The sequence below is a fragment of the Myotis myotis genome, unplaced genomic scaffold, assembly GCF_014108235.1.
Source record: "Myotis myotis isolate mMyoMyo1 unplaced genomic scaffold, mMyoMyo1.p scaffold_m19_p_1, whole genome shotgun sequence".
In the NCBI taxonomy this organism is placed as follows: Eukaryota; Metazoa; Chordata; class Mammalia; order Chiroptera; family Vespertilionidae; genus Myotis; species Myotis myotis.
Window position 1 is genome coordinate 165,853,240 of NW_023416313.1, and position 27,186 is coordinate 165,880,425.

General features: G+C 43.6%; 1 protein-coding gene across 3 annotated transcripts in view; it reads right to left on the bottom strand.

Annotated features, from left to right (window-relative positions):
• Positions 1–342: 342 nt before the first annotated feature.
• The window catches only part of FBN1 (fibrillin 1), a 237,974-nt gene continuing 211,130 nt past the window's right edge, over positions 343–27,186 (bottom strand). The window contains exons 53-65 of one of the 3 annotated variants that reach the window (XM_036300753.1): positions 24,659–24,778; positions 22,970–23,092; positions 22,279–22,410; positions 20,233–20,358; positions 19,475–19,681; positions 17,680–17,805; positions 17,313–17,435; positions 15,848–15,964; positions 15,454–15,582; positions 14,353–14,472; positions 5,691–5,922; positions 2,937–3,111; positions 343–1,721 (exon numbers count right to left, since the gene is read on the bottom strand). In XM_036300753.1, the coding sequence (XP_036156646.1) occupies positions 1,332–1,721; positions 2,937–3,111; positions 5,691–5,922; positions 14,353–14,472; positions 15,454–15,582; positions 15,848–15,964; positions 17,313–17,435; positions 17,680–17,805; positions 19,475–19,681; positions 20,233–20,358; positions 22,279–22,410; positions 22,970–23,092; positions 24,659–24,778 (2,120 nt within the window). In that variant the 3' untranslated portion in view covers positions 343–1,331. Of the gene's footprint in view, positions 1,722–2,936; positions 3,112–5,690; positions 5,923–14,352; positions 14,473–15,453; positions 15,583–15,847; positions 15,965–17,312; positions 17,436–17,679; positions 17,806–19,474; positions 19,682–19,770; positions 19,851–20,232; positions 20,359–22,278; positions 22,411–22,969; positions 23,093–24,658; positions 24,779–27,186 lie in introns of those variants that run through there. The other 2 variants (XM_036300742.1, XM_036300760.1) reach the window with 2 other exon arrangements.

Consider the following 27,186-nt stretch of genomic DNA (forward strand, 5'->3'; position numbering starts at 1 on the left):
TGTTTAGGGGGAAAAGAGGGACAGAACACCTAAGGCTTGCCAACACTGTGTATATTTGAGGAAAGGGGGCATGATAAATCTCTTGTAATGAAATGCATGTGCTCTAAGACAATGACTAAACTTGAGATTTTTAAAGCACTTAAGTCTAGTAGTTTAAGTCACTGGGGTAATTAGGTTATACTTTAGAAATAATGCTCCCATCTAAATCTCTCACTGGTGAGAAATAACACTGCTGTCTTTAATGAATTATGAAACAAGAGACTGACTCAAATATGTTAAGTATACTCATAGTGGTTATACATTTGGCACCTTTAGAAGCTATAAGTAACAGACCCAGGATAATTCAAATTCAGGAGACTTTATTTAGCCTCCAGAATGGCCCCTCCAATGCCACATCCATGCAAGCACACAAAATCAAGGGGTACACTAAAAAAAAGAAGAGACTGTTTTATTGTGACATTTATGACATGGACCCCTTGTGGACATGAATGACCACGGGTCATCTTGGCAGACGGCACAGGTGTGATGAAGGATGCACTGGTGATGTTCTGGCTGCTGAGGCTGTTTCCTGGTCCTCCCAGACCTCCATGCACGTGCGGGCCAGTCACAGAAATTTCAATACCACTTGGTGTACACATTTAACAAGTCTTTGGTCTTAATAAGCACCATTACAAACCCTCACGTTAAGGGTATTATTATTCTAGTTTATAAATGTTTCAATGATAAAAATAGCACGATTACAGTATACACACACTTAATTTACATGTAATGTATTATACTCATAACTGAGATAAGCTACTGAACTAACTTTGGTTGATTGAAATTAATGAAGTATTTGAGCTGAATAGTTGGAATTTGGTTTCTAAGTTGTGTAAATATTACAGTGCATTTATGAATCTAGTTTGAGAATTTACTAGCACCAAGTAGATATTAGAAATGGCCAACCTAGTACTTTTATTTGGAGAAGCAAAGTTTTAAAGTCTGAAAAAAAATAGAAGTCCAACAATTGAAAGCACATTCCCGTATGTCTGCTAGAAGGATGGCACGTGAGCGTGGATGGCCAGCCCCCAGTGGAAATACACATCCCAGTTTTCAAGAATCAACACATATGTCAAGGTAGCTTCGCTACACACACGAGAAGCCTGAGAAAGTGGTTGTTTTGAACTAGGGTAGTCTCCTGTACCTTGCTTTGGTAATACAAGAATAGTGCTTATTTATAGAAATTGATGTGGTGAAAGATTGTACCTATGATATAAAATTCTGACTTGGGGGGAAATTCAGTTCTACCTATCTATCTTTGGTTTTTAATTATTGGGTCTCTGGATGGTGAATTAATGAAGCAAAATCTGAATTTTCATCTTCAGATTATCACCCAGTTCACCACTGAGGTAGTCTTTGTCATATTTGTCTTCTAGCTGGTTCAGTTCTTTCTTCTTATAAAGTGGAGTGCTGCTGATTTGTAATGAATAGGTTCCAGCCACTGGCTTCTTCTTCGTGAAGTGGAGGTAGCTGATCCCTTCCTTTTGGTTGATTTTAAAGAAGCCGTTTTCATTCCCAGATTCAATCAAGTATCTGTTGTGATTCGTTAGCGTTGTAAGAGCCGGGAGGAGTTCTAGGATTCGGACCTTGTTGCTGATGTGGGAAATGTTGAAAGCGAACATGGCTATCTTCTCAGCGTCCCAACTTGCAAGACTCACATTGGCTTCTTTCTCTGGCTGATCCTGAAAAGACACGTGCAGTGTGTTAAAGAAACTGTAGAAAGGCACTTGTTTCCCATTATAAAGGAAAATTAACGTGATTCCCACACTGATACAACTTTCTTCTCAGATTGTATAAACTATATTGAAAAAGCATATTCATAAAGCACATTTTTAAAATCACAGGTGTTAAGTTGGCACATATTTATAATATTAAAAATATTAAACATGTCAAGAAGAAGGTCGGGTTGAAATCACTTGTATTTGTAGGTCTTTTAAAGGGGTGGGCCTCCAAGTGTGGTCCCTGGGCCAGCAGCCTCAGCATCGCCTGGGAATCTGTTAGGAATGCAAATCCTTGGTGCCACCCCGGGGGGACAGAATCAGAAGCCCTGGGGGTGTCTCCCAGAAATCCATTTTCACAAGCCTTCGAGATAATTCAGATGCACACTCAAATCTGAGAACCACTGTTTTAATAGAGTATTTTCTTTCTAAAGATTATCTCATTTCCTAAACCACAGCGGATGCATTACAGCACTGATGCTTAAGAAAGAACCAGTCTATTTCAATTTTGTTCACGGATGCAAAACCGTTCCCTCCGAAGGACACACCTATGAACCTACTTCCTGACTCTGACGATCTGCTAATATTCAATGCTTTGCACCTGGCTTCTTGCTTGCCTCTCTGGGACCAGATGTGCTAGATTCTCAGGGCCGGGAGCCAGAGGTCTGGGTGAATATCTGTGCATTTCTGAGTTGACTGAAAGGCTGCGGCAGCCGTAGGCAAAGAAAACCAGGCTGCCTGAGCTCCATGTTGTTCTTGTCTAGAATCCAAGTTCCCTCACACTCCACATGGCTCTTTTCAGGAGAGCAGCCTCTAGCTTCAGAACTTGGCGTCTCTGTGTAGGAAGCACTATGTCACTTCACTATTCTGCCCACTGGCTGTCCTGGTTCAGACCTCGTCCTTTCAGCAGACTCTGGGTGGGTGTTTGACTTTCTTTTTGGCGAGACAGAGGAAATGAGCAAGTATGTGAAAACCTTCGAATGGCCACTCCCTAAAGGCAGCAAGAAAGCCCAGAGAGCCCCACAGACTCTTGTAAAATGCAGCCTAGAGCTCGGGGAATGTCTGGATTTTTTCCCTGGGGAGCCTTTGCTCACTGTGGAGCATCCTTAGAGGAAACCACAGGAACCTGGAAGGCCCTTCTGCCCTAGGAGACATCAGAAGCCACCACTCTGTACCCACCTCGATGTGGGAGGCATCTGTTTCATTGGCGCTTCTCCGTTTCCTGCCCCGTTTTGGGTAACCGTTGATCTTACATTCATAACAAGCCTCTGGGGAGAGGGAATTGTCATCCATTTCTCCGCTGGCAGGTGGCTCTGGGCCTCCTCGGCCCATGCCCATTCCAGATACACAGTGCCTGTGGGAGAACGGAAAGGCAGCACAGACATTTATTATTAGAAGTGGGTCGCAGGGAGGTGATATGAGAATTCTGGTGAAACCTGGTGACATTCAGCCCTTGACTATATGTCCATTGGGTGATTGGATGGTTCTGAGAACCATACTGAAGTCCTCTGTGGTTGCCCTCTTATTCCCGGCTGCTTGGTTTATTGATTTTTTTCTCCATTCTCTTAGGGCTCTATTTTGAATATGATTTGCCCCTTTGTTCCCTAAGCCTAATGTGGCGGGCGATTTGCTGTACTTACATGGGGAAGGGACATGGAGTGTTGTTTTCCTCCTGTCTTGGAAAGACCATGCAATTTGGGAGGTTAAATAAAAGTCTTGTTTTTATGAAATTGGTTCCACGGGAGTGAGAAAAGTATAAGACATCGCTGTTAGTTCCTTGCCCTCTTCCCAACTAATGGATGCCATCACTGCCACCTCCACTTCCATCACCACCACCACCATCACCACCCTTCATAGCTCCAGCTTTTTAGCAATTTCTCCTATTATTTGACCTCTGACTAGGGCTGAAGCTACTGAAAATAGGAAGAAAGCTCTTAGGTGATACTTGAGGTTGACTTAGAAATAAATTGGGAAGAGATGCAACGTATAAAACACATGTATCAGCGCTTGCTCAACTGTGGGAAATTGTTTCAAGTCATTCAAAACCACTAGGGCCACTGGCTCTGACTCATGTGAGGCTGGACAAACAAACCCATTGCCCAAGAGAGAACTAGTTCAGCTGTTTTTCTTTGCCTTTTAGTTATCAAAGCCAGATTATGATCGGAGGCTTGCATGTTTCACAAGTACCTTGTTTTCTTATTCTGCTATTTCATAGGCCACTTGGAATGTACTTAGTAGGATCCCCTTTCAAAATGTGTTGAAATATCTGAATGACTCAAAAAGAATCTTTATTTTGGGGGCCTGGTCTTATCCCTCTAGTGATTCATAGAGAAGCCAAACTGTATATAAATGGGTACAATGGGTCAAAATGTAGACCATGTATTATTTATCTCTTTTTCTGTATTAGCTGGCCTACTCTTTATAACCCATCTTCCTTTATGCCGTTAAGATTCAATATAGACCTTGGCCAGGCAGCTCACTTGGTTAGAGTGTCATCCCGATACACCACTGTTGTAGGTTCAATCCCTAGTCGGGGCACATACAAGAATCAACCAGTGAATGCATAAATAAGTGGAACAACAAATCAATGTTTCTCTCTCACTCTCTTTCTCTCAATCAATAAAAGAAGATTCAATATACAGATTCCTACCATTTTTTGCAATGCTGCCAGAGCCCTTTTCTTCTTTCTTTATCTTGCAAAATGAAATGTGTAGAAACAATAATAACGAATGAAATGATAAATGCGCATCGTGTGTGTGTGTGTGTGTGTGTGTGTGTGTGTGTATACATTCACACAATGATTCCATTATTGACAGGCAAACCCCAAATGTGCAGGCTTTGGTTCCTTTCTCAGGACTCTTTCCCAGGATTTTCATATCCCTGCAACACCACTTACAAGAAGTGTGACTATGAAGCCCCAGTGGCCAGAAGCCAGTGTGAAGTGTCACAGTTTTTTGCTAGGAAAATGGCTCTGGCATTAAACTTAAAAAGAATGAGTCTCCTGAGAGCCGGCACAGACATGTGGGAAATGTGTCCCGTGGCTGGCATTCAGTGTGCTTCCCATCAAGCATTCTTTTGCCAACTGTGTCAAGAAATCAAAGGCCACTAAGTTAATAACTTGATAAATACATGTATGTGTATGTTGGAAAACATGTAACTATGTGTGTGGGGTGTATATGTGTGTGTGCAGGGGCATATGTGTGTTTGCACATTTAATGTCTGTGTGTTCCCAATTAAAATATTAAAGCTTGAGATCCTTCACAGGATAGCCAAAAATGTGACAGACATCAAGTCTAGACGAACTCGGCAGGGAAAAAGACCTAAACTTTGAAAACTGGCCACCCAATTTAAAACACTGAGTAAAATAAAAAGAGGTCTTCCCTGTCCCAACTCACATACATTCAATGCAGTGAAATATTTTACCTGGAAAATGTAATAACTATTTCAACTCTCATTTTAATACCCATTTTGGTCATTTTAATGTAAATTAAGTCTAAAATGTGAAATATACTTTAAAACCACACAACAGGTATCTTTTGGATTTATCCTACTGGGCGTTGGGCAAGATGGCATTTTAAGTTAAGACAGAATACTACTTAGTTGCCCAAGAAGAGAGGGAAGCAACAATGTGCTACGTGAGCCCAGCTTTGTCACGGGTCAGCCCCCATATTTCCTGAGAAATGAATCACTTTCCAACAAGATGTGTAGATCAAGCTGGAGAATGAGATAGACTATTTTGTTTGACTTCTATAAATTTTCAGAACTGTAGATGCCCCCTTTCAAATAAAGTAACCTACAGCCTCTATGGAGCTAACTGGAATTAACTCAAGGGTTATAAAATGTATAACTCTGCTCTCTGAGAACAGTTAAATATGCTGGATTACACCATAAATGAGAAAGCCTCCAACCAGGACCACAAGTAGCAGTGCTTACCCTTGGCCGATCCGGAAGTAACCTGGTGGGCAGCCACACAGGTAGCCGCCCTCAGTGTTGGAACAGCCGTAGCTGCAGGGAGCCTGGGAAGAGCCACATTCATTGATGTCCTGACATCCTCCGCTGAACTGCTCGTACTGGAAGCCGGTGGGACACATGCACTTGTAGCTCCCCAGGGTGTTGTGACAGGAGGCTCCTCCGCAGATGTGAGCACTGAGGCATTCGTTTTCATCTGCAGGAAGAACCAGAAGACAAGGCATATGTGACATTGGCCAGAGGCTTCTATCGAGGAGTCTGGGTCAAATCACTGGCTGCTGGCCAGCTGGCCCTCGGCCAGGCTCTCAGGAAGCTGAAGCAGGTAGAGGTGTCTGGGATGAGAAAAGGAAAACAAGAGAAAAATGTGGAAATGGATGTGGGCTTTTGCCATGTGGTGAACAAATGTGTCCGACAAGGTCAAATGCACCGGGTGGAGGGCAATAGAGCACAGCATTCTGAGGACCGACAGACTCTAATTTTCACTGGAAGCCTACAGTAGTATGTTCATGCGCACCCCATGAAGATCATGGGGCTGGTTCATAGCTAAGGTTCAGGGTTGAGGGTGAGAGGGAAGGAATCACACAGTTCTCTGTGCAATGGTATGACTGTCTCTAAAGCAAAGACCAAGCACATTCCTGGAGGTTGCTTTTCCATCTCCTTTTTTCAGGATGTATGGGGCTGGCAAGGGCTGACCCCTGCAAAAAGTGTCTTCCCCCCTTGGCCTTCCTTTTCAAAAATCTGCATTGGCCCCCCAGGTGTTTGTGCTGGGATGAATAGTACCTTTTGGTATGTCCACTCCCATCTCTGAATGGGTTCCCCCTTATCCAAACCAGACTCCCCCCCGAGAGTCTGGGCCGTGTTAACACTAAGTATGGCTGGAAGAGATGCGTGCAAACTTCTTGAGAAATAATTCTGGAAAACCCACAAGAGAGACAGATGGTGCAGACTGGCTGCCCACAGGGACCTGCCAAGTCTGATAGTAATAAGCAGGGGGAAAATCTAACTTAAGTCAACAGGAAGGGAGAAAACCTTGAATTTCTCATTATTTCTAATTTATATTTTCTGAAACCTCCAGTATATTTTTGTAGACCTGCTTCTGTAGGGCAGGTTGGAAGCTTTCTGGTAAGACAGTTGTTAATTGCTACAGCTCATGTTTAGACGGATGCTCATTTCAATGCAGGTAGACTGGCCCTCTCCTCACTTAGCAAACACTTCCAATAAAAGGGAGGAGGGAGAAGGTGCTTGGCATTTATCAGATGCCTGCTGCATGACATATGGGAGACCAGGTCATGCTTCACATTCATTTACTTCACCTTCCTAACAGTCATGGGAGGGAGGTATTATCATCTCTGTTGATGAAGAGAGTGAGGCTCACAAAGCCCCTGTGATCCCCACAGCCGCGCGGGCAGAGCTAGCACCCAGGTCTGTCTGACTGCAGCAACCACGTGCTTTCCTTTATGCCAGGATGTTTCTCCAGAGACTCACCTCCATCTAAACTCATACTTCCTTTCTTCTTTAATTACTTTTGCTTTATTTGGTTCATGTAGAAAACTTAATTCTTAGAAATGTCTTTTCACTCATTTTTAAAGAACAATATTGTTTCTAAGAAAATATCTGTTCTTCAATTTAGGAAAATAGATGGGTAAAAATACTGGGGGCAACATGTTTGCATATATACATAATATTCATATTTCTGTCCTCCCTTCCTTCTTTCCTACCTCCCTCCCTCTCTCCTTACCTACCTCCCTTCTTTTCCTCTTCTCTGTCTCTCCTTTGTGTGGCTGCAGGGAGAGGGAGTCAATACATAATAAGAAAGCCAGGCACTGATCTGCCTGCAATGACTCAGTGCCTAGCTCTGAGTCTGTTTGAGGGTCTTTACTACCCAAGGACTCTCAAGCACCCACCTAAGGTCACTTAAGCTCCAAGATTCTTAGAACAGATATAATAAAATATGCCATTGTCAGTGTTCTTCCCCCCATATTTTAAATTAGAGATGAAGTGTGCGATAGAAACCAATGGAGACCAGGGCACCAAAGAGTGAATGAAGAACCGAGGGTGTTTACTTTGATGGAGAGAATATCCCTGGACTGGATGTCTTCTTGCCCTTCCACATCTGTCTGCAGACATCGCACCTGCTCTCGGTCCCAGGAGGCTCACCTGTATAGATTATCAACAGGCTCATCTCCCTTACCCTATGATTTTGGTTGGGCTCAGCCATTTGTTTCCTGCTGGGACCATCTATCTAATCTAATTATAGACAAACATGGTAATTGACCATACCTTCGCTACGCCTCCCATTGGCTAATCAGCACAATATGCAAATTAACCACCAACAAAGATGGTGGCTAATTTGCATACTGCAGGCAGGGCGCGTAACCGGGAGCTGCCATCCAGGCCCCTGTGTGCCACCCTAGGAGCTGCCAGAGAGCCCGGCCGTAGGCAAGGCAGCACCCCGGGACCAGGAGCCACCTTGCCTGTGGCCTGTGATCTTGATTGTGATGGCGATTGGAAAGCCGGCTGTAGGCAAGGCGGCACCCCGGGACCCAGGAGCCGCTTTGCCTGCGGCCCATGATCCTGATCGCAATCGGAAAGCTGGGCCGCAGACAAGGCGGCTCCCTGGAACCCAGGAGTCCGTCGGTGAGGTCTGCAGGCGAAGCAGTGATCAAGCTATGAGGGGGAGGGTGGGGGGCGGAAGGAGCTATAGGAGCAGCTCTGGCCGGAGACTGAAGACTCCCGCCAGAGTGAGGAGCCAAGAGCTGCTTGGGGGCTCAGGCCTGTGGGATAGCAGGCGCTGTGAGCTGGTGATCCCAACGGCCTGATACTGGGGACTGGTGAGCGGGCAGAAGATGGCCCTGATTGGGCCAGTTGCTATGACACCCACTGTAGCCAGCAAACCACCTGATCAGGGGTGGGGCCAGCAGCCAACCTCGCAGCCCCTCCCCCATGCCGGCCTTCCCCTGATCAGACTCTCCCATCCTGATCAAGAGCAGGGTGCACAGAGCCTGGACCCTTCCTGGCAGCCCTGAGTCCCTGGGGTTGAGAATTCTGATGGCCCTGCCCTGAGAATAGAGGTGCCTGAGGGGCAGGGACAGGGACCACAGGCCTCCAGGAAGCACTGCAGATTTGGAAATGAGAGGAGAGGGCCTGTGAAGGGGAAGAAGGGGAAGCCAGTAGACATCAGCCCAGAATCCAGCCCTTCCCCTCCAGAGGCAGCAGGACCTAAACCCAGAACCCCAGCCCGAATTGGAAGAGCCTGAGGGAGCTTCAGGAAGCTCTATGCAAAGCTGCACATTGAGGACGAGAGACTTCATGAGGCCCTAACCCAGACCACACTGCGGCTGGAGCAGCTCAAGGTGGAGCTGGAGTGCACCATGCAGAGGCAAGAGTGCTTTTCAGAGAGGCCAGCCCTCCTGGAGCTGGCGAGATTTGAGTGCAGGGCCCTGGAGTGCAAGGCTGCTGAACTGGAAGAGGAGCTAAAGGGCCTGTCCAGTCTCTGAGCTGACAACCAGCACCTCAAGGATGAGAATGTGGCCCTGATATGCATCATCAGCAAACTGTCCAAGTGACCCCGGAGGACTTGCCCCTGCACCTGCATTTGTACAGCTGCTTTTGCCACATGCACCCCTTCCCTGTGTGAACACGAGTGACAGGGCTGTCGAGGAGTCTCTGAGAAGCCATAACCTCCCTTGAGATCTCCAGGTTAGGAGGGGAGGACAGAGTCCCAGGAGCCAAGGGGGCCATTTGAGGCCAGGATGGAGATGGGAGGCTGAGCCAGGTAGGGGGACCAGGGCTGCAGGCAGGACCAGAAAGGAACTGAGGACCAGGAAGTGCCAGGACCAGAGTGGTCACCCAGAGGTCCCCTCTCATGTGTGCTGCCACCAGTCACCCCTCCAGCCCCTGAGCAGGGATCCTAGAATGTGCCAAGCATCCCGCCGGCCTGGGCCAGGTGAGCCTGTATATAGGGTCCGTATGCAATAGGGACATCTTCTATTTTTTGCTGCCCCCTCCCCATCGCTGTCCCGGGCAGGGGGAGAAGGTATTTTTCAGACATAACACAGGCACCACAAATAAAAGTTGTGAAGTTGCCAAAAAAAAAAAAAAAAAAAAAAAAAAGAATAGGCCGGCCAGCCAAACACCCCCTCTCTTCCCATCACCCTCCCCCCTCCCCCCCAGACAGCCCCGCCCTTGATCAACCTGCCCCACCACAATAGGCCCACAGCCCCTCCCCGTGGCTGTCCACCCCTGATTGCACCCCCCCCACCCCAAGAGGTTAGGAGCCAGCGGTCCCAAATTGCGAGAGGGATGTCCGACTGCTGGTGCAGGATTGGGCCTAAACCGGCAGTCTGACATCCCCCAAGGAGTCCCAGATTGGAGAGGGTGCAGGCCAGGCTGAGGGACCCCCCTCCCCCCAGTGCACGAATTTCGTGCACCGGGCCTCTAAAATATATATATATCAAAGCCTAAGTGACTGTCTGACCATTTGACCATCCAACTGGTAACTGTGACATGCAATGACCACCAGGGGGCAGACGCTCAACATAGGACCTGGCAAGCTGCAGTGACTTGGCAGCTGCCGTTCTCAGGTGACCCACCAGAACTAGAGAGGAGGGAGTCTGATTCCGGGGTGCCTCTTGCAATCCGGGACCCCTCAGGGGATGTCAGAGACCTGGTTTCTGCTCAATCCCCACAGGCCAGGCTGAGGGACCCCATTGGTGCACAAATCTGTGCACCGGGCCTCTAGTGATTGATAAAATCCCTAAGGCATAGGTATGTGGGGAAAGACCTGTCATGGTGTGTTTTTCCCTAAGATACAGAAATAGGAGCAATGGTTAGAAGTTAGAGGGAGGAAAAGTTTATTCTCTATGAAAAATACATTTCTAAGAATTGTTTTCTATATAGAGATTGGCCTATGTTGGGAGAAAGTGCCCTTCAAGGTGGCATTTATATCAAACGTGGATGACCAGGGAGGTAGGAATAGGGTTTGTATATTAGGAATAAGGTCAGACTAGATAATCTCTAAAGTCCTTTTGCACTTTGAACATCAATTTCAGTTGAGAACTCCCCTCCCCTTTCATATCCTTTCCTATTTATTTTACATTTTTCCCTCCCAGAGAATCTAGTAAAGTTTAAATTAAACTTGCTTATCGGGGTTGGAGAGGTGGGGTAGAGTGGAGCACGAACTAAGATAAGAATTTGGCAAATGTTCAGTATTTATAGCTTGACAATACTCAGTGCACTCACCCTTTTTTTATCAATATACAAACACCACAATTTGTTTAACATGCTTTGCACTTTTCCTGACCTTTTCACCTTGAGCACCTGGAGCAAAGGGCTCCACAAGGAATTTTTCTACACTCCCAAATCTTTGTTTTATTCTTTCTGTTGGTTCTTACATTGGTGAGGGTTTTGTTCTTTTTATTAAAAAAGGACAATTCTAATTTTATTGAAACAGCCTTAGAGTCTCCAAAAAAATACTCCTTAAAAGCAGATTGAGACCTACCCACCCTGTCCTCGAAAATAAAAGTTGTCAGCCTTTGGTGTGCATAGTGTTAGCTGTGGCATGAAGAATCACTGGGAGAATTCCAAAATGTAGGATGGGCTTTCTTTTACTCATTTTCTCTAGGTCAAAATGGGCCAACTCCAACCGCAAGCTGTAAGTTTGATATTTCTTAGAAAACAATGAAATCCAGTGGCTTCTGGTCCCAAACCCATCCATCCTCTGAGAGTGACCTTCAGGCTGGGCTGATCTAAGAGATCTGCTCTGCTCTGCATGGCTGTGGGGAAACCATTTTGATCCAAGGCAACCCACACTCTGGATAACTATAATTCTCAAGAATTATGAGCTACGTTTGGACTGATATCTTTTGGGCATCAAAAACTCCCAAACCTACTTTTGCTTCTTTTTAAAAAAATATGTTTTTAAAAAATTGATTTTAGAGAGAGAGAGGAAGGAACACACAGGGAGAGAAACATTAATGTGAGAGAGAAACATCAATTGGTTGCCTCCTGCACACATCCTGACTGGGATCAACCCCAGGTATGTACCCTGGCCAGAAATCAAACTGGCAACCCTTTGGTGCATGGGACGATGCTCAACCAACTGCCACACTGACCAGGGCTCTTCTTGCTTCTTAATCAATGTATTTATCTATAACTTCAGCCAGGAGATGATCTTCATGGGACCAAAGTTGAATCCCCAGACAACTAGGGCACGACCTGGCCATCTCTACTCTCCCTGGACTGAAGGTAGGGAGAGGAGGGAGGGAAAGGAGGGCAAAAGCTCAACCGTGGTGGATCTCACCTCTCTTATCCTCCCTGTCCGCCCTCCCGCTCCCCCGCCCCGCGCACCTAGGTCTAATTTAATTCAAGGAGCCTACATAATGAGGACAACTCACTCTGAAAGTCCGTGGAAAGTGTCAGAATTTGGTAACTAAAATCCAAGACCTTCCTGAGCCCATAACAGTGAAGGCATTTTTATTAAAACCAGACAGCTGGTCAGCAACACATGCGGTCTAAACTCCTCTAGCACTGGGGTCATTTTAGCCAATCCTACTCACTTCTGCAAAACTGTGTCTTGTAATAAATCAAACCAGATGAGAGAGACACAATTTTGACAAATGAAAACACTGAATGACGTGTCTGTTTGGAGTAAAGTGAAGCAAGGGTATGCGGAGCATCCACTCCCACTTCCTTAACAAAAGACAAGACAAGGAATTCTCTTGCCTTTGCTAAGGAGGGCTCCCCTACAGTGTGGCAGCTGGGACAGGTCACAGATGCTACTGGAGTGAAAACAGGAGTGCTGCTTAAAGTTAAGAGCCTTGGGCTCTATCTCCAGACATATCACAAGAGAACCTGTGTAAAGGCAACTTCCCTCTCCTCCTTGAGCTTCCAGGTCCTCAACAGGAAATCAAAGAGCTCAGACTGCTAGGTGGATCAGGGGTCCCTCTAAACTCACCATGTTTGAATTCTCTGATGTGCATTAAGAATTAGCCCTGGCTGATGTTGCTTAGTGGTTAGAGCAGTGTTCTGCAAACTGCGGCTCACGAGCCACATGCGGCTCTTTGGCCCCTTGAGTGTGGCTCTTCCACAAAATACTGACTTCTGAGCATGGGCCACGAAGTTTCAATCGCACTGTACATGCGCGCCCACACGTGGTATTTTGTGGAAGAGCCACACTCAAGGGGCCAAAGAGCCACATGTGGCTCATGAGCCGCAGTTTGTCGACCACTGGGCTAGAGTGTTGCCTGTGGACCAAAGGGATTCAGGTTCGATTCCTGATCAAGTGCCTTATAGGTTTAATCCCCAGCGTGTGGGAGGCAGCCAATAGCTGTGTCTCTCTCTCACATCTATGTTTCTCTCCCCCTCCCTCCCTTCCAGTGACCTGTCCTAGCTTCCATTTCTCTAAAAATCAATGGCAAAAAAATCCTCGGGTGAAGATTAACAACAACAACAAAAAGTTATTTTCCCGTGACATTGTGCAATCAAAAATGACATAATTTCAATTTAATGAGAGAGCCTGTGGGTCTCCTTAATTTTCAAAAGAATTAAGCAATTCTGAAAAAAATCGCTGTGCTACTTGCTCTCTGCCCCAAAGATGTGCAGAGCTGAATGGAACCACTTTTGCATCTTCAGACCAACAGTTGCTCATAATGGCCTCTAGCTGGCTGACATTTTTTAGTCAGAAGTAGGATTTTGCCAGCTCCTAATGTTTACAGAAGTCAAGTGTGGGTCGAGTAGACTAGCAAGGCAACAGAAGGGCAGGGGGATATTGGGAGTCCATAAACTTTTTCATTTCAAATGCCTTGAAGTGTCCTCTATCATTATTTTTTCTTAGTTTGCTATTTTGTGAAGGCTGTATCTTCCCTCTGGTTTCAACCAAGTTAGGGCAGTTTTATTTTATTTTATTACTAGAGGCCCGGTGCAAGACATTCGTGCCCTGGGGGGGGGGGGGTCCCCTCAGCCTGGGCCTGCGCCCTCTCGCAGTTCAGGACCCCTCAGGCGTTGTCTGCCTGCCTGGGGAGTGGGCCTAAAAGCCGACAGGTGGACAACCCCCAAGGGGTCCTTAGCGCTGCCACAGAGGTGGGAGAGGCTCCTGCCACCACCTCTGCACTCACCAGCCATGAGCCTGGCTTCTGGCTGAGCAGCACTCCCTCATGGGAGCGCACTGACCACCAGGGGGAAGTGCGTCTCATAACAATGAGTCGTTCCACTCTTCAGTCGATTTGCTTATTAGGCTTTTAGTATATCAGATTTATTTATTTATTTACTTATTTATTGTTAATCATCACCTGAGGATATTTGTCCATCCACTTTTAGAGAGAGAGTGGGAGGGAGGGAAAGTGAGAAAGATAGAGAGAGAGAACTATGGATGTGAGAAAGATACCTCAAGTGGTTGCTTCCAACATGCATTCTGGCCAGGACCAGGGAGTGAACCTGCAACCCAGGTACAGGCACTTGACCAGGCATCAAACCCGCTAAACACTAAGCCACACTGGCCATGGCTTAGGGCAGTTTTAAATGAGTATTTGTTGCTTCCGTGACAAGAGTAAGTTTCCAGAGAGAAAGCAGCATTTTGACTCTAAGGAGCTGAGAGCAATTCCTCTTGCTCAGAAGGAAAAGTACTTGCCAACACACTGGTTCCACTGGTAGTGCTGGAGGTAGCCCTGCGGGCAGCTGCACCGGTAGCCCCCGATGATGTTCTGGCAGCCGTGCTGGCAGCGGTGGTTTCCTTCACACTCATCCACGTCTGAAAAAAGGAGGTGCAGTCGCCTTTAAGCCACATTCCTACTTGTCTCAGAGGCATTCTCTGAAGCAACATTTATATGTGTGCTAAAGTGAAAGCCATTTTCAAAGGAAATCTGACTCTGAAAAAAATTATTCCACGGTTGTTGATTTTTGTTTGTTTGTTTTCTGAGCTAGATTTTTAAAAATTAAGTTTTCCATTACAGTTGATGTACAATATTACATATTGTACAACCCAGTGATTAGACACTTATATAACCCATGAAGTGATCACTCTGACTAGTACCCATTGTAGTTATCACTATATTACTGACTATATTCCCTATGCTGTACTTTACATCCCCATAACTGTTTTGTTTTTTTTTAAATTATTCCACCACCCAAACCTTGAAGAATATCTACTCTGGAGGTTTGTTAAGTTTAAGGAGAAAAATATTCGGATATCCCTGGTAAAGTCTACAAATAAAAATGATGAAGAAATTAATGCAAAGCACACAGGCACTTTATGGGTTAGCTGTGCAAATTATTTATATTTTCCTACTTGTACCAGTATTAGAAACCAAAAACTGTCAATACAAAGGTAAATTGCTAAAAAAAAGGTTTAAACTTTTAATTATACATTATCAGAAGGGCTTTCCTCATATGTTTAATCCACATTGGGAGAATCCTTTCATGACTGAATCCAATGACCAGAAAATTAATGAATAAAATTCAGGAATCTAGTTATTTTTCTTGACTTTTCTTATTCAATTAAATGAATAACTAGGCAGAAATACCTAGGAAAGGCATGGTTATCAACACAATCAAGCATGAGAACAAAAGACGGGATTGCTAAGGTACAGGACCTGTGCAAATCAGGTAAACCTTTCCTGTCTTCAGGTGCTCAGGTGTGATATCACATAGAGGACGATGATGAAGGTGTTGACAGTCACACAGGCCCCTGAGAGGGACCCACCAGCTGGATGGAGCTGAGGGCCCTACCCACCTTCACAGCTGGCGCCACTCTGATCCAGTGAGAATCCCCGCTGGCATTCACAGGTGAAGCTCCCAGGAGTATTCTGGCAAATGCCCTTGGACCCACACAGGTTGATGTCTGAGGTGCACTCATTGTTATCTGTAAGAGACAGGGTAGGTAAAGGTGGGGGGGGGGGAGGAATTCCCTGAAGCTCTCTTTCTGTTATTTAAAAGGAAGAGAGATGGATGATTCACTTAGAAAAGACCCAAAAAGGCCTGTAACTGCTCACATGTACCTGTTCACATGCACATACACACATATACGTACCCCCATATTTTCCCGAGTTTTTATCTTCTTACTCCAACAACAAAAGAACTTAAAGGAATAGCTATCTCCCACAAAGAGACCTTTCCTCCCCACTTACCAATGCAGGCAGTGTGGTGCTGGGTAAAGCCAGGAGGACATTTACAAGCGAAGCTGCCAATGGTGTTAACACACAGGAACTGACAGTTGTGCTGCTTAGTTGCACACTCATCAAGATCTATAAGAAAGTGCAAGATGGGCATTGGAGTAGAGCTGACAGCATGCGTACCTAGAAGCTGCCTTAGGAGGAAGCTCTGAGTTTTCATCTCTCTGACTCAACTGTGCCTGGCCAGAACAGAGCCAAGCAAATGGCTGGGAGTACCCAGGAGAGAAGAGTTTGAAAGATAAAACGTGGTCTCAATTTAGATTAAAAATGTAGCTCTTTGGGGGAATCCAAGGAAAACCCAATTCTCTTTAGTTAGAGGAAAGTGGGAATCCCTCAAGAAAGAAATTTCAGATCAGTTATAAATTTTAAATAAACTTTAAATGAGGTAAGAGACTAGGGATTCTCAAAAGATTTCCAGAATGTTGAAAAGATCTATTTAAGCTGAAACGTAAAAAAAATGTTGAGGCTGAAAATTTGTTCACTTCATTCTTTGCTGTTTTTTATTTTGCTCAAAGGAGTTGGTCAACCAAACCAAACCAAAACTGACTTTTTGTTTAGAGATCCTCCTTGGGATAAAAAAAAATTGAGCAATCAGGAAGGGAAAAAAGGAAAGAAAAATACTCATTCCGATAAAACTGCCTACAGATTATTCCTCAAGTCTCAATAAAATCCTCTGCTTTGACCAGGCTTCTTTCCTCACTGCCAGAAAGTTAAGGTTCATTCTCAACTCCATTGCTATAAATAACGTCAGGAGATACCAAGAGGGTTCCAAATTTAAGTAGAATTTCAATTTTAAAAAATCACTGAGAATGCAGAGCCCTTCCTCCCTTCTTCCCGCCTTCTCTCCCTCCTTCCCTCTGCTCCCTACTTCCACTCCATCCCACCATTTAACTTCTTTATTTCCCTCTTTCCCCTTCAAGACTTCATGGCAGAATACTCTAATCTTGTTCTGCCATCTGGTCTACCTTCTCCAAATCCCTCATTTTCCAAATTATCCTTAAGTATGACGCACTAGTGCATTCACTCAATATATGGAGTCCTTAATGTTGAGGAAGTTGTTCACAGGAATACGTTTACACCAACAGAATTTTGCAAAAATCCTGGGTCGATAAGGGATTTTTGTTGAAGCTTTGGTTGCTTCTTAATTCATTGTGACATTTATGTCTCAGATAAGCTCCTGCAGGGCAGGACCTTGTAGAACTGGTCCTGCTGCCTCTGAGAGGCTCAGGGAAGGCCCCCATGGGGCACACAGTAAGGATAGATGCTGCCACTGGTCCTCTGCCATCTCCCTTCCCTCCCACATAGGGAGCCTCCATCCAGGCTCTAACACCAGGGGAGCACCTCTTGTGTGTAGAGAGGGTCTTTCGGCAACCTTGTGCCCTGGAGGCAGGTGAATGGGTGAAGGCACATTTTACTTTACCTTTGCAGCTCCTTCCATCATCCTGCAGAATGTAACCTTTCGGGCAGGAACACTGGTAACTCCCTTCTGTGTTTTTGCAGATAAAATTGCAGGGTTTGGGAGCCTGGTTGCATTCGTTCAGGTCTATGATCAAAGAGATACAGTGTGACTACCTATCTGAAAAGATGCATAAATATCAATACCCACAAGGTCGAACAAAGAATTTTTGTTTTGAGAAAAAGTAAACTCTGTGAAGTGTTTGATCCTTTTCATATGTTTTCTTATGAATTTACACAGGCTTTTTAGATTTTTTTAGTTTGAGGATTTTTTTTGCCATAATCTACAATTTTATCTAGAGTTAATAAACCAGAAGAAACAGAATACTTACCTACGCAGGCAGTCCCAGTGATGTCGGGAGTGTAGCCGGTTTTACAAATGCAGTGATATGATCCCCTGTCATTGACACATTCCCCATTTTTGCAAACATCATGGATAACCCTGCACTCATCAATATCTGTAATTTAATAAACAGAAATTTAAAAAGGCATTAAAATGGACAACAATAATATGTAAGGATCACTTCAGTGTAAGTACTAATGAACTATGATACTAAATTATGGACCTAAGAAATTAAACCAAAGGAATGACAGCATACATTTCACATGTAATGGCAACTATTTTGAAAGGCAAAGAATAACTTTATCAGACTGTAATGGTAAACTAATCAGGCTAGGAGAAAACTTTAAAAATAATTTCTTTCTAAATTTAGACCGTTTTCCTCCTGTGGGTCACAGAACATCTACCTCATCTAGACATATTTAGCTCCTTGCGCCATCTCACGCCATCAAGCTCACCTCAGGCTGATGTTCCATACGTGAATCGCAGCAGTGGATCCTTCTGACAAGGAAATCCCACTTTTTTTCTAATATTGCATGTCCAAAATAAGGAGGAAGGTTTTTTTCTATTCTTTTTGTTGTGTTTAAAGTTAATCCTAAAGAATATCAAATCACATAGTTGGGGGAACTTGGACTAAACTTCACTTCTTTGGTGGGGAGGCCCAGGACTCTGGGGTGGATTCCTGGGCTGCGCCTTTGTGGCCTGCTAAGGAAGAGAGAACCCCACTCAGCTCCACCAAAGGAGATTTGCTCAATATGCACTGTTGAGCATTAAAGCCACTGTCCACCCCATCTTGACCCACCTATCCACTTACTGCTCGGTGGGGGCCAATACCAGCGATTTCTTCACTTTTGATTGCCAAATAACCATTTTGTACCAACAGCTAATATTTTTCCTGAAATTTTTCAAGTTTACTCTGAAATGCAATTTAGCCTACCCTCATTGGTCTCAAGAAATGAGTGTTTTTCACCATTTCAATTTTTCCTCCAAAAAATCATAAATTTGTTTTGGTCACCCCATCTAATCTACCCAGTTATGTTATTCTACCATTAACCACATCTTTCTAACATGAACATAAATCCAGCATACTTTTATACAGTCTATTTCAGTCAATTTTAAGAGTTAAATTACATATTGGCGCACTAGTTTAGGAATTTAATGTACATTTATTTTAAGATTTATCTAAAAATTACATTCTGAATAAACAACAACACTTACAAGAAACTTTTGTTTAAAAAGTTGAAGACTCCTGCTCTTCCCAGGTAGCTCAGCTGGTTGGAGCATCATCCCATACACCAAAAGGTTGTGGGTTCAATCCCCAGTCAGGGTGCATGTGGGAGGCAACCAATCAATATTTCTCACCTCTCTCTCTCTCTTTCTCTCTCTCTCTTTTCTCTCTCTCTTGTCTCTCTTCCTTTCTTGCTAAAAAATCAATAAAAACATATCCTCGGGTGAGGATTTATAAATAAATAAATAGATAGATAAATAGATAAATAAATAAATAAATAAATAAATAAATAAATAGTTGAAGACTCCTTATAAAGCAGAGGCAGGAACCCTAGCACACACAACTTATTCAGGACACTTTGGCAACATGGCCTTGAATATCTAAAATATCGTAATGAAGAATTTTTGTCAACCTCCACTGTGCAACTCAGCCTAGGTTCATATTGCAGATTCCATATTCTCTGTTTTTCATAGAACAAATAAACAAATTCCCTGCAAGTATTTTTGGACCAAATGAATTACCTGCTCCATTGGTAATAAACCAGAACAAAGGGAAGTACCTGTTCCATTGGTCATGAATCCTCGGCCATGGGGGCAGAGTTTTTTGAAAGCCACAGTCCCCTGGAAAGGGCAGATCTCGCACTGGGGACCCCAGCCTCTCCCTCCGTCACAGCAGCACTCCGACTTGGTGACGGGGTTCCTGTTGCTCGAGCCGATCTGGCACATGTTCTGGAGCACCTCCGTGAAGCAGTACCCTTCCCGGTTGTCTGGAAGGGACATTATATTAAAAGGAAGATTTTAGGAAATGTTCTAAGCACAGCAAGCTATCAAAAATTTGGTCAGATATGAAACCCACAAGGGATATAACACTTTACCCTGGTGAGAAGGAGCGAGAAGGGAAAGCTGGAAACTGCAGTGAGAGAGAAAGGATGACATCTGAGGAGACAAATAAGAAATTCAGTAAGCAGGCAGAAAAGCATTGGTCTGGACAAGGTTGTGACTCTATCTGCTCCCAGAAGTATAGACATGTCATAGAAGCAGAGAAACATATGGAAGCATCCTGAGCACTAAGGGTTTAAAAAGGCAGAAGGAAATTTCAAACAAGTGATCCAGTGATACAATTAGTAAAGGAAGAACTGAGCTGCAGGGTGGTGCTAAGCCCAATGGACAATCAATCACTGAGTCCTCTCCCAAATATGAACATTTTCAACCTTTCCTGAAATTTTGACAGTCTCTATTATTTCAAAGAAGAGATCTGGATTCTAAGCACCCCAATGTGGAGGCCAGGTTACAAAGGCATCCCGCTGCACGTACTCACCAAGGCACTCATCCTGAGCGGGGCTGGCTGTGAAGCCATCATTGCACTCGCAGGTGTAGCTCCCCCGGGTGTTGAGGCAGCGCCCGTTCTCACAGATGCCTGGCTTGGTCTGACATTCATTCTCATCTGTGCGGTTTCATTGAAGGACCGAAAACAAGAGGAGTCATCTGACCACTTTGTACAAGAATGGACTCTTTCTTTCTTTTTTTAAATTTAGTTTGTGAATACTAGGTAAGCTATTCACATGGTCCCAAATACAAAAAGTATAAGAACATAATTCAGCAAAATTTCCCCTTTCTCCCTATCCCCCAGCCACCAAATTCCCCTCCAAGGAGTCAACCACGTTACTAATGTGTCTTCCCAGAGATGAATTGCACACATACAAGCAAATACATACATCTGTGTGTATACCTCCACCCTTTAAAAAACATAATTGATGGCATTTTCATATACTTAAAACATAGATGATAGTATTTTCTGTACACTTCCGGTCTTTCACTTCATAAAATTTAAAATTTTCCATATCTGTACATAAAGGGGATTCTCAAAGGATCATTTCAAATGAAGGGAAAAAAGTTTTAATTTTAAAATCAACATATTAAAGAAATATTGCAGTACTTCAGTAGAATAATATCTGCAATAGTCAGCTACAACCTAAGGAAGTTATCTAGACTAACCTTCCAGTTCAATATAGATTATGTTTATTATAATACTTCAACAATGTTCTTAAGAAAGAAAAAATCATAGTTCAATTTCCCAGATTCAGAGAAAAGCATTCAAATAGCTTGAGATTCTTAGAAGTGTCTGATGAAATAATTTGACTAGGTGCATCCCATTTGAAAGAATAGTTCCAACCCCTGAGGCACAGATCTCAAAAAGAGAGGCAGAGAGTTGGAAGGTGACACCTAGAGAGGGCTAGAACAGGTTAAAAACCCCAGTGGCAGAGCAAGTGATTCAAAATCTCTGGCGTGGAACCCAAGCTCTCCGACTCTGATGTGCCGCTGAGAGTCAGCAGCACAGATCCCAGAAGACCCAGAATGGGATCATCAGTCCACACCCTTTTCCTGTGCGTTTAAAGTCTGCTCTTTAATGGCTATTTAATTCAGTTTCTTACAGAGGAAGGGGATGGTGAGGTCCTTAAGATTCTTGACTGACAACATAAAATATGTTTTCTAATGTCACTGATTATTAAAAAGGAAAGGGACACATGTGGGAGTTTTCTAGTAATTTTCTCCTGTATTTCTTGTCTAAAGCAGTGGTCAGGAAACTTTCTGTAGGTAATACTAATACTACAGTATTACTATAAATATATAGTAAATTTTAGGCTTTGCAGGCCATATGGTCTCTGTTGCAAGTGCTCTGCCACTGTGGCAGGAAAGCAGGCATGGACAATAAGTAAATGATTAGAGCTATATTCCCACACAACTCCATTTAAATAAACAGGTGGTGGGCTGGCAGGCTGGATTTGAACCTCACACTGTGGTGTGCCAACCCCTAGTCTAAAGCTGTGGTTTTTAATGCTGGATCCACATGAAAGGAACTTGGGGGAGCCTTAAAATACCATTGCCTGGGACCCACTCTGCACAATACCATTCTCTGGAGGTGGATCCCACTGGTTTAGTGATGGTTTAGTGATGCTCCTTGTTCAGGACCTGGCATCAGAACTCAATGACAGGGTACTGGTAGCAAAGTTGGGTCCACAGGGAGACATTCCAATGCAGTAAGTGGAACTGACCCCAAAACAAAAGAGCACAAAAATGAGAAGGAAGGAAATAGAGGAAACACCCAATATTCCAATCCTGGAAGCAAAATGGACTGAGAAAGTAGGCAAAGGCCAGCTCAGAAGGAGAAAATCACAGAGCTCATGGGATTCACAGATCATCAAGAGACAAGGGGCCCTCCACTGGAAGTTATGGCATGAGGTTAAGAGGGGCAAAATGGCTCTGGCCAAGAAGAACATAGCACCCATAAGGATTCGGCCCAAGTCCCTTTTGTCCTTTGTCACTTCTGACTCACTCAGAGCTCCTTCTGCAGGGATTCTCTTACCTACACAGGCTTCCCCGTCAGGTGTGCGCTGATACCCAGGTCCGCAGATGCATATATACGTGCCGATTAGGTTCTTGCATTCCATTTGCTTTTCAGCACAGTCATGCTTCAACTCTTCACACTCATCCAGGTCTGGAAAGAGTGTGCAACCACAAATTTATAAGAGAAGCTGTATTAATTTCTTGCATTTTACACATAAAACAGTATTAAGTAACCTATTTCCTTTTGCATTGTTGGACTCTGTGGCCTCCCAAGAATGAGAAGACGTCTTCTAACCACGTATGAACTTGAAGAAATTGCTCCCTAACTAACTGGTACCCTCTTCAAAAAGCAGGAAGCATGATTTTTAATACTTTTTGATTAATTGAATATCTCCATCTCAACCTTTTCATATAGAACTTCCTGAATGTGGGGAAATGTCTTTTCTTTCTGTCTTCACATTTGTGGCATGGCTGGCATGCAATGCAGAGGGAACTAAAAGGGATCTGCAGTGCAGCCCTCGACTCAGCTTGAAGCCTCAAGCAACAATTTACTAGGAAAGGTAGCAATGACAACCCTCATAATGTCCATGAGCTACAGCAGTGTTCCCCAATTCCCAGCCCTCCTCTATAATTGGAAGCTTTGGAGGGACATTTCCCATCATCGTGTTAGAGCTCTCTGGCTTGGATGACCATAAACATGAATGTCTCACCTTTGCACATCCTCCTGTCTTCTCTCAGGACATAGCCAGCAGGACATTTGCATTCATACGACCCATAAGTGTTTACACATCGGAAAGCACAGAGCAGAGGATTCTGGGCACACTCGTTTACATCTGCAGCAGAGGTAGTAAGAAAATAATGGGTCATGGACATCAATCAAAAATAAAAGTAATCTACTTTTAGCAAAAGCTGAAATACTTCATTGTTATAAACATGGGTGGACCAAGCAGTCTCTGGTTTTCAGGGAGTTATAAAATGATCTGGTTATTTTATAACTGGTATCAGTAGGGTGGCCACGCACCCTGATGCTCCCAGCACAGTCAAGTTTATGGTTGTTATTCCTGTGTAATTATGAATTGTTATTTAGATGGATGAGGTCACCTGTATAGAGGGAGCTGTTCTAAAATTCTTGCTTTGAAGCCTCAAGATGATCACTTGCCACTCCCAAAGTCACATGGAGTGGCGATCAGCTTTACCCCATTCAGCCCAAACAAGCGCCAAGTCAATGGCTGTCAGGAGAGAAGCAGACCCCTCCATGACTGTTAAACACTTCCCTTTCCCCATATAGGAGAGGCTTCTGTTAAATAACAGTGTTCCGTATACCCAAGCAAATAGTGTCCCGAATTATTATACACTTACAGAGATACCTAGTTCCCACTGATGCCCAGGTTAGAGCCTTCAATAGGTGGGAATGACTTTACTGTTAGTGGGTCAAAGTGATTTTCATAGATTTCATAATTTGAAAACATCAGAGTGTGTTTTGGAAAATCAGGGTTAAAACAGACCATTTTGATGATCATGTTTCTCCCTAAGGCCACTGATGCCAACTGAGGTCATCAGTGAGACCCCAGATGATGACTAGTTACAGCCTTGGAAGATCCACTCACAACTTCAACAATGGGTACCGATGGGCCATATTTCTAATGCAGAGCTCATTTTAATACCAACTTTACTCTCTGCCTTCATTTTCCCTTCATGCTTTTCTTAGACCAGTGGTTTTCAACTAGAGAACACATCAGAATCACCTGGAGGGCTGCTGAGCCCCAATCTTAGAGTTGCTGATTCAGGAGGTCTGGGATGAGGCCTAAAAATCTGAAGCCCTAACAAGTTCACAGGTGATGCTGATGTAGCTGGTCCAGGGACCATCCTTTGAGAGCCACTCTTCTAGACACTCTCTCCCTTTGCTTTCTTTCCATACAGTCTTCCAGCCACACTGGCAGACACGTATACCATATAGGCAATCTCTTTTGCTGTGATGGCTGCAGGATGTTGGTGGTTACCTCAGTGGGTAGATGTTTCTATGAATAGAAAAGAAAAAGCAGAGAAGAAAAAGAAAGGGAGCATGGAAGATGAAAATTAAGACAGAAGGAGAAAATGGAAAGTACGAAAGAAGGTAATAAACAAGACCGGAGTTGTATACAAATATCAGTAGTAGAGAGACCACCAAGAACTGCATGATCTGCAGCATAACTTGTGCCATGAGCCATCTGTATCTTTTTCAGATACTCCCTGCAGAGAGGAGGCCACACAGAGAAGAAAAGATGGAATAGCCCATCCAGGCCCAGATGTTTTTTATTCTATACATCCGGAGTGGATTTCATATTAAGAATTATAATTAATCAACTGTTGCTTCCAATATCAGAACATGTAACCAACTATTATGAATTTAAGAGTCTTACCTTCACAAGTCATCATTGGACCAGGCTCAAATCCTTCCTCACAGGTGCATTCAAACCCTCCAATCACATTCTTGCAAGTTCCATTTCCACAAGGGTTGCCCACAGAACATTCATCAATATCTGCAGGTGACCAGGAGAATATTCGAAACACAATGAATGAGAGAAAACGGGCTTGGACTCAGATAATACCTTTTTTTCTATCAGAACACTTTGATCTGTAATGTCTTATTTTATTCTCATTCTGTCCTTGCAGAGAAGGAATGCACATGTCTTATTGCCACAGGTTTGTCGCTGTAAAATCCAACTTGCTAAGTGGCAGTGGCAGTGGCAGTGACAATGACAGTGACAGTAGCGGGGTTTCTAGCTCTCATAGTGCTCCGTGAGTTTCTCCAGCCTCCCACACTATAAAGAAGTATATCTTCCAGTGGGAATAGATGTTCAAAGGGTTAAAGCAATGCTTCTCTCACAAGTCAAAAGTTTTTACTTACTTAAAGCTAGAAATACATCTCCAGCTTGGCCTTACATTACATCACTCTCCAAGAAGCCTTAAACATGATGGAGCTTTGCCAGATATAAAATAGAAGACTAAACTGACGCAAAATAAGAGACCAGAGGTTAAGCAAAATTAATACACTGGATAAAATCAAGACCCAAGTAGATTTTGTTGATTCTGTTGAAGCCAGATGGTTTACATTAGGCAGAAGAAAGTCTAGAAAGAAATATATTTAGGGTCTGGTCTCTCTAAATAACTATAGAGAGAGAACAAATTTTACCAAGGAGGTCCAAAAAATAGACATGCCTCCCAACTCATCCATCTAGAATCCTCATTCTAAAACGTCTTCCTTTGTGTGTGTGTGGGGAGGGCGGGATGGGGGGGGGGGGAGATTGAAAAATAACATTGTATTTTAGCTATGTAGGGCACAGAAAAGTAGTAGACTAGCATCAAGGGTTCTGTCTTCTGTTGGGCCCTGAATTCAGCAAGTGAAGACAAGAGACTGTGGTAGAGAGATTCTGGGTGAGGAGGCTCATGTCTCATCCATAGTAGCACTAACTGAAGCTGCCAGAGAGAAAACATTGATGACTTTGCTTTCGTTCTGCTATGAACTTCCATTTCACTGTAAGGAATGTCATATCTCCTTTAAGTTAATAATCACAATATCATTGATTTTTAGAGTTATAAGGTAATTAGAAATAACTTGGTCCATCTGCGTAATATTACATTCTAAGGCCTAAAGAACTTGCTTCAGCTCCCAGAGGTATCACTGCAGCTGAAATCCTCACACCCTGATTCCCAGTGTGGAAAGAACACTTTCTAATATACACAGACTCTTAGCATTTATGCCATTATTAATTCAGGTTTGGATTTCTTAGATAAATAGACATAATACTTGGATTCCATGTGGAGTTAGTGTGAATTAAGAGGTCAAAGGTCAGCCATAGAAGTCATTCTTTGAAATTTCAATAAGAAGGTTAAAACATCCCTAACTGGTTTGGCTCAGTGAATAGAGCATCAGCCTTCGGACTCAAGGGTCCCTGGTTCGATTCCGGTCAAGGGCATGTAACTTGGTTGTGGGCACATCCCCAGTCAGGGGTGTGCAGGAGGCAGCTGATCGATGTTTTTCTCTCATCGATGTTTCTACTCTCTATCCCTCTCCCTTCCTCTCTGTAAAAAATCAATTATATATATATATATATGGTTAAAACAAGGGGAAATACACTGGGTACATAGCATTTCATATTACTAAGTGCAATAAAAAATAAAATCTGGGCAAATTTTGTATTTTATATCTTAAGAGAATAAGATTATGACCATTAATATTTTTTAATTTCAAAAGACTTTCATTATAATATTGTCCTTTCCACTATCTTTTCAAATGTGTCCAGCATCTGTCTTTCCCATTAGACTTAAGGTCCATGCAAGGAAGGACAATGTTGTCTTGATTCACTGCTGTAGTCATAGAGCCAAAGTGTCTGGAACATAGTGGGGCCTCAGCTAGTACTGCTAGATGAATGATACATAAATGAATGAACAAAATTTATTTCTGTTCCATCTTGGTACTTGTACTTCCCGGTGTGAATGCTGTAGAGCAAGCATGTCAAACTTGTGGCCCATGGGCCACATGTGGCCCAGCCAATATAACGGTATGTAAGAAATGTTTTAATAAAAATTTTGTAACTTAATTTTTACAATATCCTGTTATACATAATTATTAATAAGGAACTACAACATTCCCTAATGACTGATTACTATAATCGTGTTGCATTCATTTCCCTTATGTGCCTTACGCGCAGGTACACCATTTCTTTCCACTAATACTAGCAGCGAACATTTTAGCAGCCAATTGCCACATCATTAGTATTGAACTGAGTTGTTTGGTGTGTGCAACAGGAAATATTTCACTTTCAAAGAATAAGAAAAATAGGTTTATTTGAGTTACGCTTATTAATTTGTGCAGTTATTCAGTGTCTGGTAAGTTAATGTTCAAGAAAAAATATTAATTTTTATTAAAATATTCTATTTTGTTATG